General features: G+C 49.0%; 1 protein-coding gene across 2 annotated transcripts in view; it reads right to left on the minus strand.

Moving 5' to 3' along the window:
* Window positions 1-12118, minus strand: part of LOC144943498 (5'-AMP-activated protein kinase subunit gamma-2-like) — a 142363-nt gene extending 130245 nt beyond the window's left edge. Inside the window, exons 1-2 of one of the 2 annotated variants that reach the window (XM_078870997.1) lie at window positions 11811-12118; window positions 1279-1366 (exon numbers count right to left, since the gene is read on the minus strand). Coding sequence is in view for 1 of the 2 variants with exons in the window: in XM_078870996.1 (XP_078727122.1) it covers window positions 11811-11813 (3 nt within the window). In the remaining variant the exon portion in view is untranslated. The remainder of the gene's footprint in view (window positions 1-1278; window positions 1367-11810) is intronic. The other variant, XM_078870996.1, reaches the window with a different exon arrangement.
* Between the last annotated feature and the right edge of the window lie 2347 nt (window positions 12119-14465).

Genomic DNA, 14465 nt, shown 5'->3' on the forward strand with positions numbered 1-14465 from the left:
CCGCAAATATGCCCGACTGTGAGGGCGGGCACAAGCCGGCGTGAGTAGGTTAAACGTTGAGTTTTATAAGGGCACCACGGGGTGACCAGCCCCTCCCCACCCAGCCCCACCCCTCCCATCCCCACTCCTCCCACCCAGCCCCACCCTCCCCACCCAGCCCCTCCCCACCCAGCCCCTCCCCAACCAGCCCCACCCCACCCTCCCCTCCCCACCCAGCCCCTCCCTCCCCACCCAGCCCCTCCCTGCACGACGGACGGACACAATAATCCTCCGTGGGCTGGTGTAACCAGGAGGTTCCTACCAGTATAATAATGTAATAATACTCCACATACACACATCCACATCTACTGCGCACACACAGTTCCAATCCTCAATATATTCAGGGCTTCATTTCTCACCCAATATTTTCCAGACCACCATTATAGGCTGTCATAGTAGCGATTATCGGCATAAGGCACTACCACTAGTGCACGACGATCCAATATTACTGTCTGAGCCTATCCTATGAACATGTTCATGAACAAAATGCTAATAATAATAATGCCAACATAATTCCTGGAACAGCATGCCATACTCTTCTGGCTGAAGTTAAGCACTTGCAGATGATAATAAAGAGAGCAACCCCTTTGTCAATCCCCTGTCTTATCACCAACTCACCTGGGACGTGCCAGATCCCATCAGATCTCCGAGGCTGGAAGGGGCAACCACCCTACATAACAGGCGTTATAGCCTGCAGGCCTACATAGTGGGCAGCAAAGGGCTGCACAGCTAAATCCATCGTTGTAGCGTACATCTATGTTCCAGAGTACACGCCGAACCTGCAGTGACCGGCGTGGTGAAGTATGGCCAATTAACCCCCACGACTCGCGCGGCGTCAAGATGCCCTCATCCACGTCAATCCACTGCTGGATGACAGCCTCCCAAACCTTTCATTGATCCGCGGCAATCTTGCGCAATCGCTCAGCCCAATTGTTACCAAGCCGAGCTGATTTATCTCCAATAATGAGAAGCCGCCCAAGTACAATTTAAAACAGATTTGTGTGTGTGTTCAGTTTGTTGTCCTTCCCCGCACCTCCGATTAGCGCGGCTGGCTACGCACGGAGCGAATGAAGTTGAACATGCACACATACAGTTGTATTTAAACTGGTGTGAAAGGTCAACTTGTGCGCGGTTTATAAACTTGATTTTTTGTTGCAGTTTAAATGTTTTGCCCTTGAAGGGGGCCCTTGGCCACTCGAGTCCCTAGCGACCGCGTGCCACTGATAGCAGCACAGTTACCTGGCACTCAGGAGGCGAGATGCCCCGCAGCCTTCAAGAACTCTCCCGCCGGGAACGGCCTCCCATCATCTCACGGCAGAGACCGGCCCTGGAAGATAACGGCAAGGAGCCACTTCAATACGAGATCAAAACAAGGCAGACGATGTGTTTACTGCCATTACATATCAGTCTCTGCACACAAAACATTCAAGTATTTCGCGCAAAACCCATCAGCCGTACGCATGGCCTCTGGGGCATACAAAGTAGCAGGTGCATTATTTCAAGACGAGCAAACTCTGAACCGATTTTTTTTTATCATGCAGTGTCTCATCAGCAGATCAATCAGGCTTGTTTGAATCAATGCTGGTGAACGGTCGACATTATCGGCAAAGAGGACCCAATTTATCTTCAATGCGAGTTGCTTCAATGGTATGGTGTTGCAGGCTAAACTGCCAGCACGGGGGGGGGGGGGGTCCATGCCAATTTAAAGAGGAGAGTTTTCAGGACGGACTTCAACACGTCTCACGACTCGGTCTTGTTAGCAAAGGCAAAGCGTTCCGAAGCCTGGGAGCTGTGCTGGCAAAAAGCGCGATCACCCCAGCAATTGAGTACGCTCATCAGATCTTCCAGCACATCCGGCCAACGTGGAAGAGTAGACCAAATACTGCTGAGAGCTCCCTCTAGTTCGGAGGCCCTTCTGCCGGCAGTGGGGTGAGCGAGCGATTGCGAGGCCGCAGCTTCATCTTCTACACGATGCCAGTGGCACCCTAACGACGATGCCACGCGTAGGCTAACCCGAGGTGCGAACGTCTCTGTACAATTTAACACGTGGGTAGGCTTTCGCGAACAATATCATCCATAATATAGGTTTTTGGGTTAGATCGTGTAAATATAAAAGTGTCGTTAAACACATTTATATGGCGGGTTTAAAGATACATTTATATTTACGCGATCTAACCCCCCAAAAAAAACCTTTATTATGGATCTCTGTACAAATCTCGGGACGCAGCCCACACCGTTGGAGCTGTGGGCTGTCCGATTAGTGGTGGGTTCTACGTGGTCACCGGTTTAGATCCTGCTGGACACGTGTGAAAAAGAGCTTCATAGCTCATCGTATTTCTCAGGGATAAATATTCTGAGTCGCTGGATGACCTGGTATTTGCTACAAACTATTTGGTGGCGCTGCTGCTGCTGCTGCTGCATTGGCGGTGCTGCACGAGCACAGAGAAAACAACAAATAAGTCAACACGTGAATGAATAACACTGTGACTTTAAAATTAATGAAATAAATAACAGCATTATGTACGTGCCGTGAAGAAAGGCCTTGAACCCGAAACGTCGCCTGTTTCATTTTTTTTTCATTTTAAGGCCTGAATAAAAGTGGTTGACTTCCTTTCGATGTTTACATTTCTGTATGCAGGCCACCCACTTTTATTCAGCACATCAAATTGTATTCATTTCTGGGGTGACTGCTTTTCTGCTTTTGAGTGCAAATAAAAGTGCGTGCATTGAAAAACTTGTTTTTGACCTATTTTTTTTTATTTTAAGGCAACGGTGTTCTTGACGCACGTGTTGAAGTATTGTATTATTGTTATGGTTTGCTCATGCTATCACGAGTTACTGTTGTACCGCTATAAGTAGTTCTGCAAGTTGGTCGCCAACTGCTCAATGAATTGACGGTAGGGCTTTATCGGACGAGATTAACCACGATGCAGTTCTTCCGGAACTGGTGGTTTCTTTTCTTTCCCTCCTACAATGCTTCAGGCCATTTCGCCGTTTCGCACGTGTGAGCTTTTTTTTGTGTGTGCAGCCCACGTGTTTTGTGGGCGTTGTGAAAGGCCCCCATGGTTTGTGATTTCAGCTACACGCCCTATGTTGTAGCAGTGCCAGCCGAGTTCCGGGGGCTCGGTGACACCACGCCAGAGGAAGCATTTCATGCTCATAATCGATTTAAGCGGCAATTAGTCACGGATAAGTGTTCCTCGGGTTCTGAACGACGTGAACTGGAAAGACACCAAACGGCAATAATGAAAACCGCAAGTGCGTTTGCAACTGTTTCGCACAATGAAAATTACGTTATCGCTTTTAACCTAAGCGGCGGTAATTATTTTACCCGTTATTATGCATGTAGTTTGTGTATTTTATAATTTTTATGATTATTTTATTACAGTAGTTTAATGGCATTTTATTGTGGGGGGAGGGGGGGGCCTCAAGTGGTTACCGGGTGGCTTTACACGCACACGGTAACGTTGGTGCGCCCCCTTGGGGCTGTGAGTTATGAGGCCACACGCACTGCTGATGGGAATCGGTGAGGTTGAAACCCAATTCAGGAGGGTTGCCTCGCGCGATAAGACGAATTCGACTGGGAACCGTGCATCCGGGAGACATCGCCAACAGGTGATAGATGACGCTTTGGTTTGTGTTCCAATCGAGTCTGAGCATCGCAACTCAAAACCATGGACCGTAAAAAACACGTGGAGGCGGTGGCTGGGTGTGTGGGTGTACATATACAATTCCCCGACTCGGATGAAGCAATTGATCGGTTACATCGCTGAGATTCTAATTGGTGATCCTCATAGGCCGCGCAGTGCAAGGGAAACAAAAGGGATTGGTGGCTCGCACCCTGTGATTCAGAGCGTTGTGAAGAGGGAAAAAAAGCTTCACAGCTCATCGGATTCCTCCGGGCTGAAGAAATATTCTGAATTTGGAATGCGAAGGTTTGGGTTGATGACGCACATTTGTGAAACTCGTAAGCTCGGCCGGGTTGCGAGGTCGTGACGAGGATGACAATGCACGACAGTGGCGTTCACGGACCTGTGGATGTTAACCAACTAACTGCGTGGCTCCATTGGAACCTCATTTGCCAGTAAAAAATATGGTAATAGTTTTTTTACCCTTCTATCCGCCATTTGGTCCAACCCTTGTGAGAATAGGCTCTAAGGAAAGCTGTCTCGGGTGTGGACCAATCAACTTCAAGGACAGTGCACATTATCAGAGTTATGTTTTTTGTTTGCACTATGACTGCAGGTATTGTGGTCTATGCAAACATGACTCCTTGTAAAAAAAGGTGTCAGTTTTGTTGCCAGATGGAAGGGTAAAAAACCAATTATCATAACTGCGTGGCTTTTTACTTTTTACACGCTTTGTATTAACTCACTCTGTCTGTTGTTGTAGTCGTATCCTCAAATCTTGTAACTCAATTTTAACCCACTTCCCAATGTGGTATCGACTGCAAACTTGGTATACGTATGTCATACTGATGACAATACTATATTCTATCATAAAAAACTTAAACATATATTTTTAAACAATCTTTTTACACGCTTTGTATTAACTCACTCTGTCTGTTGTTGTCATATCCTCAAAGCGTGTAACTCAATTTTAACCCACTTCCCAATGTGGTATCGACTGCAAACTTGGTATACGTATGTCATACTGATGACAATACTATATTCTATCATTGAAAATAAACACAAATATTTTTTAACTATCTTTTTTGTATGTTATGTTTCGGCTTGGCTCTAATTGCCCACGCTCAACTGACGTTGGCTGTAAATCACCACGGTCTCTTCATGGCAAGCTTCGGGGCCATTTCCTGGAGTCATGGGAGTTCTGCCATTACGAGTACGGTACATTTCATTAAAGCGTGTTTAAAAAAAAAAGTATTTTTAAATATTACTTATTGTTGTGTTCACCTCAGGGCTGCGCCTTGATAAAGAAATGTGGGCCCAGCAAGACCTCTTCTTTTATTCTCTCTCCCTGGTGACATAAATGTCCTGTTATGTAATGTAATCCGTAAGCTGTTGGGAAATGTTAAGTGTTTAATGAGATGGAGGTAAATGTCAGTGACTCTCTTGATGGTTAAAAATTATATTCTTAAGAGTTGGCGGGATAACTAAGGGGTCACAGCACGCTGACCTGGTTTTTAATCGAGTTACTCACCTGTGCTATGAATTAGGGGCCATTCCTCGAAACGTCGCCTGTTATATATGTGTATATGTTTCCTTTAAACGCCACACGGTATTAGTGAGGAATGTGTTGAGTTTTTTTTAGCGACTATACTGCCTTTTCAATTGCGGCATGTTGATCGACACACGCACACACACACACACAAACCCCCATCACAATAAATCTGGCTCTGTACTTAATACGACTAAATTCTAGCTCTGACAATTAAGACAAAATACAAACATACATATTGTTTCGCCAGTGACGCGATGAACATTACCCTGTCGGTGGCAGGGCGGGTTTAAAAGTGCTACCCCGTGACTGTGGTCATGACAGGCCACTTCGGGAGATGCTCTTTTTATTATTACACATTTATTATTTACTTAGCAAGGGTCCTAAAACCCTCCCTCCACCCGACACAGCCGATTCGTGAAGTTGTCACGTGGTGAACAAACGTGATGAATCTACGAGTGCTTCAGTAGCAGCACCAGCAATCCACGACGACACCTTTACCGCGGTGGCTAGGAGATGTTAACTACCTCGCCCGGTATACAGGAGGTCGTGGGTTCGATCCCGACCGTGACGATGTCTGCTGCTATATATTTGAAGTTTGCGTGTCTCTCTCTCATCATCATCACGGTGGCTAGGAGATGTTAACTCCCTCGCCCGGTATACAGGAGATCGTGGGTTCGATCCCGACCCTGACGATGTCTGTTGCTGTATATTTGGAGTTTGCGTCTCTCTCTCTCATCATCACGGTGGCTAGGAGATGTTAACTCCCTCGCTTGGTATACAGGAGGTCGTGGGTTCGATCCCGGCCCGGACGATGCTTGCTGCTGTATATTTGGAGTTTGCGTGTCACTCTCTCGTCATCATCACGGTGGCTAGGAGATGTTAACTCCCTCGCCTGGTACACAGGATGTCGTGGGTTCGATCCCGACCCTGACGATGCTTGCTGCTGTATATTTGGAGTTTGCGTGTCTCTCTCCTTGTGGTCGCGTGGATTTTTCTCCGAGTCCTTCAGTTTTTCCCCTCCACATTTATAAACGTGCGTTTTTAAGTATTTGGCTGTGATACATTTCCACGCGATAAGCCACCTCATTGAGCTCTCATTTGTGGCCAGGTTCGCCTCTGAAAAAGAGCTATATAGCTCAGTGGGTCTTACCCGGTAAAATAAAAATCGCTTTTTTTGTATAACAAATGGCTACGGACGTTTCGCTTGCAGTTACAATCTGCACCATCAGGCAGTTGCCAGAAATGTTACTCTGCTCCCCCTCCCTCCCTATGCACACATGGCTGTCTCAGCAACATACTTGCTGTACTGCCACACGTTGTCCGCGTGGCTCAGCAAGCTGGTATATTCATGCCTCACGACACTTACCATGCCCCCCAAAACGTCAGATATTACAGTCACCCATGTTATGCACCTCATGGCGCATAACATGAAGAGGAATTCCTCCTCCAACAAGGACAAAGATCCCCCGTATAGCCTTAACAGACTGTTGGGGCAAGTGTTGTTCACCTATGAAGACCGGCACGACACACGAGGGGGTGGGTGGCCAGCACCGCTCCCGGCCGCCTTAGTCTCCCTCGTGGCGATATTTACACACCGCCCCAGGTGAGACTGAGGCCCAGGACCGGTTCAGATGACCGTCACTGGGTGTTTATGGCCGTGAGCGGGAATCGAACCTGCGTCGCCGGGTTCGTAGCAGCAGCGTAGCGCTAACCGCTCCGCCACCGCTCCCCATGGCGTGAAGAGGAATCCCCCCTCCAGCACGCGCGCGCACACGCGGGTTCCACGGCGTGATCCCCGGGGGAGGGGGGGGGCCTCTACGTTTGACCTGAGAACCAGGACACTGATGTTTACTGGAGAAATCGTGCATCTGTCTCGTTCATAAACAACGCAAAGTAAACACAGAACGAGCGCATTCCTGGGCGGCTCGTTCTGTTTATTTTTGTTTTTAGTATCCGAAGTGAATCCAACCGTGGGGATCTTTTTTGTTGTTTGCGTTCGCTCTTTGCCGCCTAAACACCCTGGGGCCGTCATCGTTGGTGCGCTCTGGCGGCGATGAGGCAGATGTCGCAACCGGGTACCCGATACCCGTACCCTACCCGATACCCGGCTACCTGTACCCGGCCGGGTACGGGTTTGGGTACCCGTTTGCGATCCTGGTGCGGCCGGGTACGGGTACGGGTAGACCCGTGAGTCACTGGTGAGTCACCGTTTGTCACTCATTTCCCAACGTCGTGTCTCTTTTCACAATTCAAGTTCCTAGAATCAACCCACCCGCGCCTGCAACATGGCTGCATCCCAGAGGTCGCAATCAGGCACCCGATACCCGTACCCTACCCGTACCCAGCCGGGTACGGGTAGGGTACGGGTACGGGTAAGGAATCAAAACCCGTTTGCGACCTCTGCGATGAGGTGTGGAGCGGCCGTGGCATTGCCGATGAACACTGGAGCGAAGACCGTCTATGCAGTGCTGGCACCGAGCTCGTGATGATGATGTCCATTATTGTCATCATAGTTCACGGCCCTGCGTCAATCCACAGCCGGATGGAGGCCTCCCAATGGCATTCTGGTTGCGGGGGTTGCTTTGATCATACTTCACCATCCTGGTCAATGGGTTGGTGAATGAAGGAAGTGGGGGCGACTGGGGGGAGGTGAGTTACCAGTGCACTCGTCACCGATGTGACCCGTGGCTGAGAACCAAACTCAAATGTGTTGATGTCCTAACCACTGTGCCACCGTTCCACCCGATTCAGTGATGCTGCGTGTTCCCTATACCGGTGAATTCCACATCCCAGGGACTGTAATTTCACATTCCTATGCCTGGGACTGTAATATATATGGATTCATGCGGTGTATCTACATTTTCTCTCATCTCACCAAATCTCTAGCTCTTGTCTACGGCGTCTCTTCGGGCATCGTGATCGGAGCTCAGAAACTGAAAAGTTTGGGGCCCTCTTTTAGTTTTGCTTAGGGCCCCCAATGGAACGGCACCACCACTGACCATCACCAAAGACAAAACTCCTCCGTGTAACCTGAACAGACTGTCGGGGCAAGTGCAGTTAGCGAGCACCTATGAAGGCCGGCACAGCACACGAAGGGGTGGGTGGCCAGCACAACGCCCGGCCGCCTTTGTCTCCCCATTTGCGATGTTTACACACCACACCAGGTACTCATTTGAGGCTGAGTCGACCTAGGGGAAGCCCAAGACCGGTTCAGATAATCGTCACTTGGGGTTGGACGTGAGCGGGAATCGAACCTGTGTCGCCGGGTTCGTAGCAGAGCGCGCTAACTGCTGCACCACCGCTCCCCACTAGCACCACCACCACCGCGAACGTTCCACACACGAATGCAAATACCAACCCGGGAGAGAGAGAGGGAGCAGGCGAGTGAGCAGCAGCAGCAGCACACGCGGTTATGTAACCGCGAGCCGCTTTCGTTTCGAGATTACCAATTTTTGTAAAGGCCCTCTATAAAACTGAGTGTTATCCTCAGTTTTGTTGCCAGATAAAAGGGTAAAAAAAAACAATTATCATATTTTGCTACTGGCAAAGGAGGTTCCAATGGTTTGTTATCCTCGTTATTATTATTATTTCACCACGAGGCAGCAGTCAATTCACAGCCATAAAGCGCCTTGCAAAAAGGTCGTCGATGACTGTGATGACGACGACGATTATTTATTGTGACGGTTATCATGGGCCGTGCTTCATTTCAGCCGGAACAAGTCCGGGACGTTCCTTGCGGGGAATAATTTCGGCACTCCGCCCAAATGCATCTCGCCTCGTTGTCTTTGCAGGTTTCTTGGCGAGCATACTGCGCCGTACAATATTCAAAATAAACCCGTTCGTGGGATTATTGGAATATAATCGAACGTGGAGGTGAGTTTCCGGCATCGAGGCGGTGCTCATCTCACGTTCACAACCCTGAGCCGGTGGTGGGAATTCCACATTCAGATGGCGGGGCCGAGTCGGTTCCACTGGAAAACTACTGTTGACTTCCCCCTAAAGTGATACTCATTTTATAGACCCCCCCAGGAGGAATGTTTGGCTGAGTCAACCCAAAAGCAGGGATTGAACTCGCAACCTTTAAATTGTAAGCCGCTCACTCCACCGACAATAACATACAGTATAGTAACGCGTAGGCGTACCTTGTAACTCTAGTTGTAGTGCCTTACGCCGAGAATCCCGACTCCAAGCCCGCCTAGTAGCGTTTCCGAGAACAGAAAGTTCTGGATATCATCGGCATCACTATCGTCATACAATTCGTTGTTCATGATGTATGATTTTAAGGGATAACTATATTTTTTTATTTTTTGTTCCTGGGTAGTAAGTGTTGTTTCCTAATTGCTTATGCATCAAAAGTACAGAAAATGGCTATTATGCCCCACAAACTTTGCTTTTGTGACCAGGACAGTGATATTTGAAACGTACCTATTTTTTATGTGAAAACGTGTGCATATGTGTCATTACTTCGTGTAAAGTCCTGGTCACAAAAGCAAAGTTTGTGGGGAATAATAGCAATTTTCTGTACTTTTGAGGCATAAGCCATTAGGAAATAACATTTAGTACCCAGGAACAAAAAAATAATAAATTTGTTACACAGTGCTTTTTTGGAGTGGATGATTAACTTTGCTTTTGTGTCCTGGTCAAGCCTTCATCCAGCGGTGGATAGACGAAGGGCCTTCCAAAGATTGTTGCGCAATTCATTGTTTGTTTGAACGGTGTGTGATTTGCAGTGATACGTAACGTGCAGGAGAGCTTTGTCTATGAATCGAGCCGTCGACGTGACCTTTACCGTCCAATTTAAATACGAATGGCCCCGCTCGAGTTAATATTTAATAAGCAAACCGCGCCGCCGTCGCTGTACGCACGCTTTCGGAAGCCAAACAGGTTCCCAGCCTGGCCAATCGTGCTTTAGATGCGTGACATCTGCGCACAACAGGTTGCTCATAGCTCTGCGCCGATACCGAGGGCAGGGCAAACAGCGCAGTAAACGTGGCCCGGGCGATGGCAGTACATACAATCCACTGTGTTGTACTGTAATTCTATGCTCCCACGTCTATTGCTCCCAGCCGTCAAACGCACCGCGCCGCCACCACCACGGACCCACACGGCTTGGGAAGGGCTCTCATCCAGCAGTGGATTGATGAAGGCCGAGATCGACATCTGTAGATTCATTATTATTTTTATGACTGTGAAAGTATGGCTTAGAGTTAGCACACCCAGGCACGTATTATACAGTAATACCATATCAATATTGTAATCATCATCATCATCACAATTAGTGCCATAATCAGCATCATCATCACCATCAGCAGCGTGTCGTGGCAGCATCAGGAATAGTTCCATCATCATCATCAGATGCAGCAGCAGCTGCATCATTACTAGCAGCAGTATCGTCATTACCATCATCATCAGCAGTAGAATCATCATCAGCAACAGCATCAGCATCATCAGCAGCAGCTTCATCTTCATAAATAGCATCATCATGATCAGCATAATCATCATAAGCAGTGTCATTATCAGGAACATCGGCAGCAGCATCATGAACAGCATCATCATCAGGAAGTAGCAAGGGTGTCATTATATCACTGTGTAACAAAAACATCTACATTTTTTGTTCCTGGGTAGTAAGTGTTATTTTCCAATTGCTTATGCCTCAAAAGTACAGAAAATGGCTATTATTCTCCAGGAACTTTGCTTTTGTGACCAGGACAGTGATATTTTGAAATGTACCTATTTTCAATGTGAAAACGTGGTGTGCATTTGTGTCATTCCTTCACGTAAAGTCCTCGTCACAAAAGCAAAGTTTGTGGGGAATAATAGCCGTTTTCTCTACTTTTTAGGCATACGCAATTAGAAAATAACACTTACTACCCAGGAACAAAAATCGTGTTACATAGTGAGCAGCATCCTCAGCAGTACTGTCAGCATTCAGCAGAGTGTACTGCGTTCATCAATATTTGCAAGGTTCGCAGGCATCTTCTATGTGCAGGTACAGGTGTGTACAGGTGTGTACAGGTGTGTACAGGTGTGTACAGGTGTGTACAGGTGTGTACAGGTGTGTACAGGTGTGCGTCAGTACGTGCAGCTTTCCGCAAGTGCACGTGTGTAGGTGAATGTAGGTTTCTGTGCCGCATTGGTGTTTGTGCAGAGGGGTTTGTGTGTGCATGTGGGTGTGTGTGTCCAGGTGTTTCGTGACCTGTACAGGTATGTGCATGCGTGTGGCGATTATCTTGGTGTGTGTGCTAGCGTACACGTGTGTATCTGGCACGTGTGTGTATACATGTATATGTGTATGCGCGCAGATTCATAGGTGCTCGCAAACAGCTCTTGCCCGAATAGCCCGTGCAGGCTATATGGAGCTTATTTGTCTTTGTAAGTATCGTATATGGTAGTTACACGTGTGCAGGCTTACGCAACATTGTGTATATACTGTATACTATATCTAGTTGTATTCCTGTGTGCGTGTGTATGCGCGTGTGTGTACGAGTACGTGTAGCTACACGGCAGACAGACACGTGTACACACGTATGTAGGTGTACGTGTACAAACACACACACACACCCATACAACCAACAACGATGACTTCATACCATTCCGCTAAGATGATCCTCCTCTGCGTACGACAGTAAATTTTCCCTCCAGAGATGACCTTCAGAAGGCGTCCTCTCTCCTCCTCTCTCCGCTCTTCTCGTCTCTCCTCTCTCCTCGTTCTCTCTCCTCCTCCTCCCGCCCCCGCCCTGTCTCCCTCTCGCCGCCTCTGCCCGACTCGCAACTCTGTCCCCTCCACAAGTCTCTCGCTGCTCCGGGCTCGGGGCGAGGCTGCACTCCGGGCTATATCGGAGGAGACGAGTGACGCTGCTGCTGCTGCCGCTGCGTGGGGTGGGATGGAGCCGCTGATGATGAAAGGCGGAGCACTGCCAGGGGCAGGTTGACGCTTCGCACGTGCACACACAGACACACACACACACAAAGACAAAGATCCCCCGTATAGCCTGCAACAGACTGTTGGGGCAAGTGCTGCTAGCGAGCAGCACCTATGAATGCTGGCCACGGTACGCGAGGGTAGTGGGTGGCCAGCACATTGGCGATGCTTACACACCGCACCGGGTACTAATTTGCGGTTGAGTCGACCTAGGGGAGGCCCAGGACCGGCTCAGATAATCGTCACTGGTATTGACCGTGAGCGGGTCACCGGTTTGGTAGCGCAGTGCGCTAACCACTAGGCCACCGCTCCCCATGCACACAGACGCGCTCACACTCAGACAGACGGACATACACACAGACAGACGCACACACACACAGACGCACACACACACAGACATACGCACACACACACGCACACACAGACAGACGGACACACACAGACAGACGCACGCACACACAGACATACGCACACACATACAGACGCGCACACACACAGACGCGCACACACACAGACGCTTAACACACACATGGACGCGCACACACAGACGCGCACACCCACACACAGACGCACACATACAGACGCACAGACGCACACACACAGACGCGCGCACACACACACAGACACAATGCACGGGGAGACAGGAAGAACGAGGAGTCGAGGCTGAGCTAATCACAGCTCGCAGCGATAAGGGCTGAATGGCCCGTGCCAGTGTCATTACATGGTGCGACATAATTTCTGGCCGAGTGGACCTAAAGGTTCAGAGAGCCACTCCCGGGCAATTTATTGTGCGATATTTATCACACCCGTTACTGTTGTTATTATTATCACTGCAGCGTGGTGGCGGCGTGGCCAGAACGCGCGACTTACAATCGGAAGGTCATCGTAAGCCAGTGCTCTATCCGCTGCTGGACGAAGGCCTCTCTAAACCGCCTCTATCCCTCGCATGCTCCCGTGGTGGCCGTGCTCACGGTGCACGCTTCCCTCCTCTGGCTACCATTCCGTTACCAGTCTCAGCTGCCCGGTCGTCGTCCGCTCTCACCGCTTTCCCTGCCCGCCATGCCCACGTGCTCTGCCCACCATGCCCACGTGACCGGCCCGCCATGCCCACGTGGCCTGCCCGCCATGCCCACGTGGCCTGCCCGCCATGCCCACGTGGCTTGCCCACCATGCCCACGTGGCCTGCCCGCCATGCGCACGTGACCGGCCCGCCATGCCCACGTGGCCTGCCCGCCATGCCCACGTGCCCTGCCCGCCATGCCCACGTGCCCTGCCCGCCATGCCCACGTGGCCTGCCCACCATGCTCACGTGCGCGTCTCTTCGCAGTCGCGTGCGTCGCCGATTTGGTGTCGGTTCTCCTAATCACGTGTCCCTCCACCTTCTGTGTCTCGGTCTAAATGCAAGTGTGCGTCCTCAGCCGTTGTTCGCTGTGCGCTTCCCAGGAACAAACGCATTGTCACAAGCAAGACGTGGGCACCGGTTCAACAATTTCCGTTTCAGCGCCCTATAACGTGGCTTCTCATGACCAAATTAGACTTTTTTTCCCCCAAAAGCATCGTGACCTGCTCTGGATCGCCTCTTGGATAAATACAGTAGAACCCCTCTTAACGACCACCCCTGTTAACGACTAATCGCGTAACGACGGGGCCTCCATAGAGCCAAATGTGCAGTGTATAGTTAGTGTATAGTAGTGTAGTGTATAGCAGTGTATAGTGTATAATAGTGTATAGTAGTGTAGTGTAAAGTAGTGCACAGTAGAACCTCTCTTAACGACCACCCCTGTTAACGACTAATCGCTTAACGACGGGGCCTCCATAGAGCCCAATGTGTAGTGTATAGTAGTGTAGTGTATAGTAGTGTATAGTAGTGTAGTGTATAGTAGTGTATAGTAGTGTAGTGTAAGTAGTGTATAGTAGTGTAGTGTATAGCAGTGTATAGTGTATAATAGTGTATAGTGTAGTGTATAGTTGTGTAGTGTATAGTGTGGTGTATAGTAGTGTAGTGTATAGTAGTGTAGTGTATAGTAGTGTAGTGTATAGTAGTGTATAGTTGTGTATAGTGTAGTGTATAGTAGTGTAGTGTATAGTAGTGTATAGTGTAGTGTATAGTTGTGTATAGTGTAGTGTATAGTGTGGGGTATAGTAGTGTAGTGTATAGTGTAGTGTATAGTAGTGTATAGTGTAGTGTATAGTAGTGTATAGTGTAGTGTATAGTGTAGTGTAGTGCCTCCATAGAGCCCAATGTGTTCACTTACCAACCATTCCCCCGTTAACGACGAGCTGTTGTTGGTACAGTAAATATTAATTAGTGTATTGATGTACA

The sequence above is a fragment of the Lampetra fluviatilis genome, chromosome 31 (genome assembly GCF_964198595.1).
Source record: "Lampetra fluviatilis chromosome 31, kcLamFluv1.1, whole genome shotgun sequence".
Classification (NCBI taxonomy): Eukaryota; Metazoa; Chordata; class Hyperoartia; order Petromyzontiformes; family Petromyzontidae; genus Lampetra; species Lampetra fluviatilis.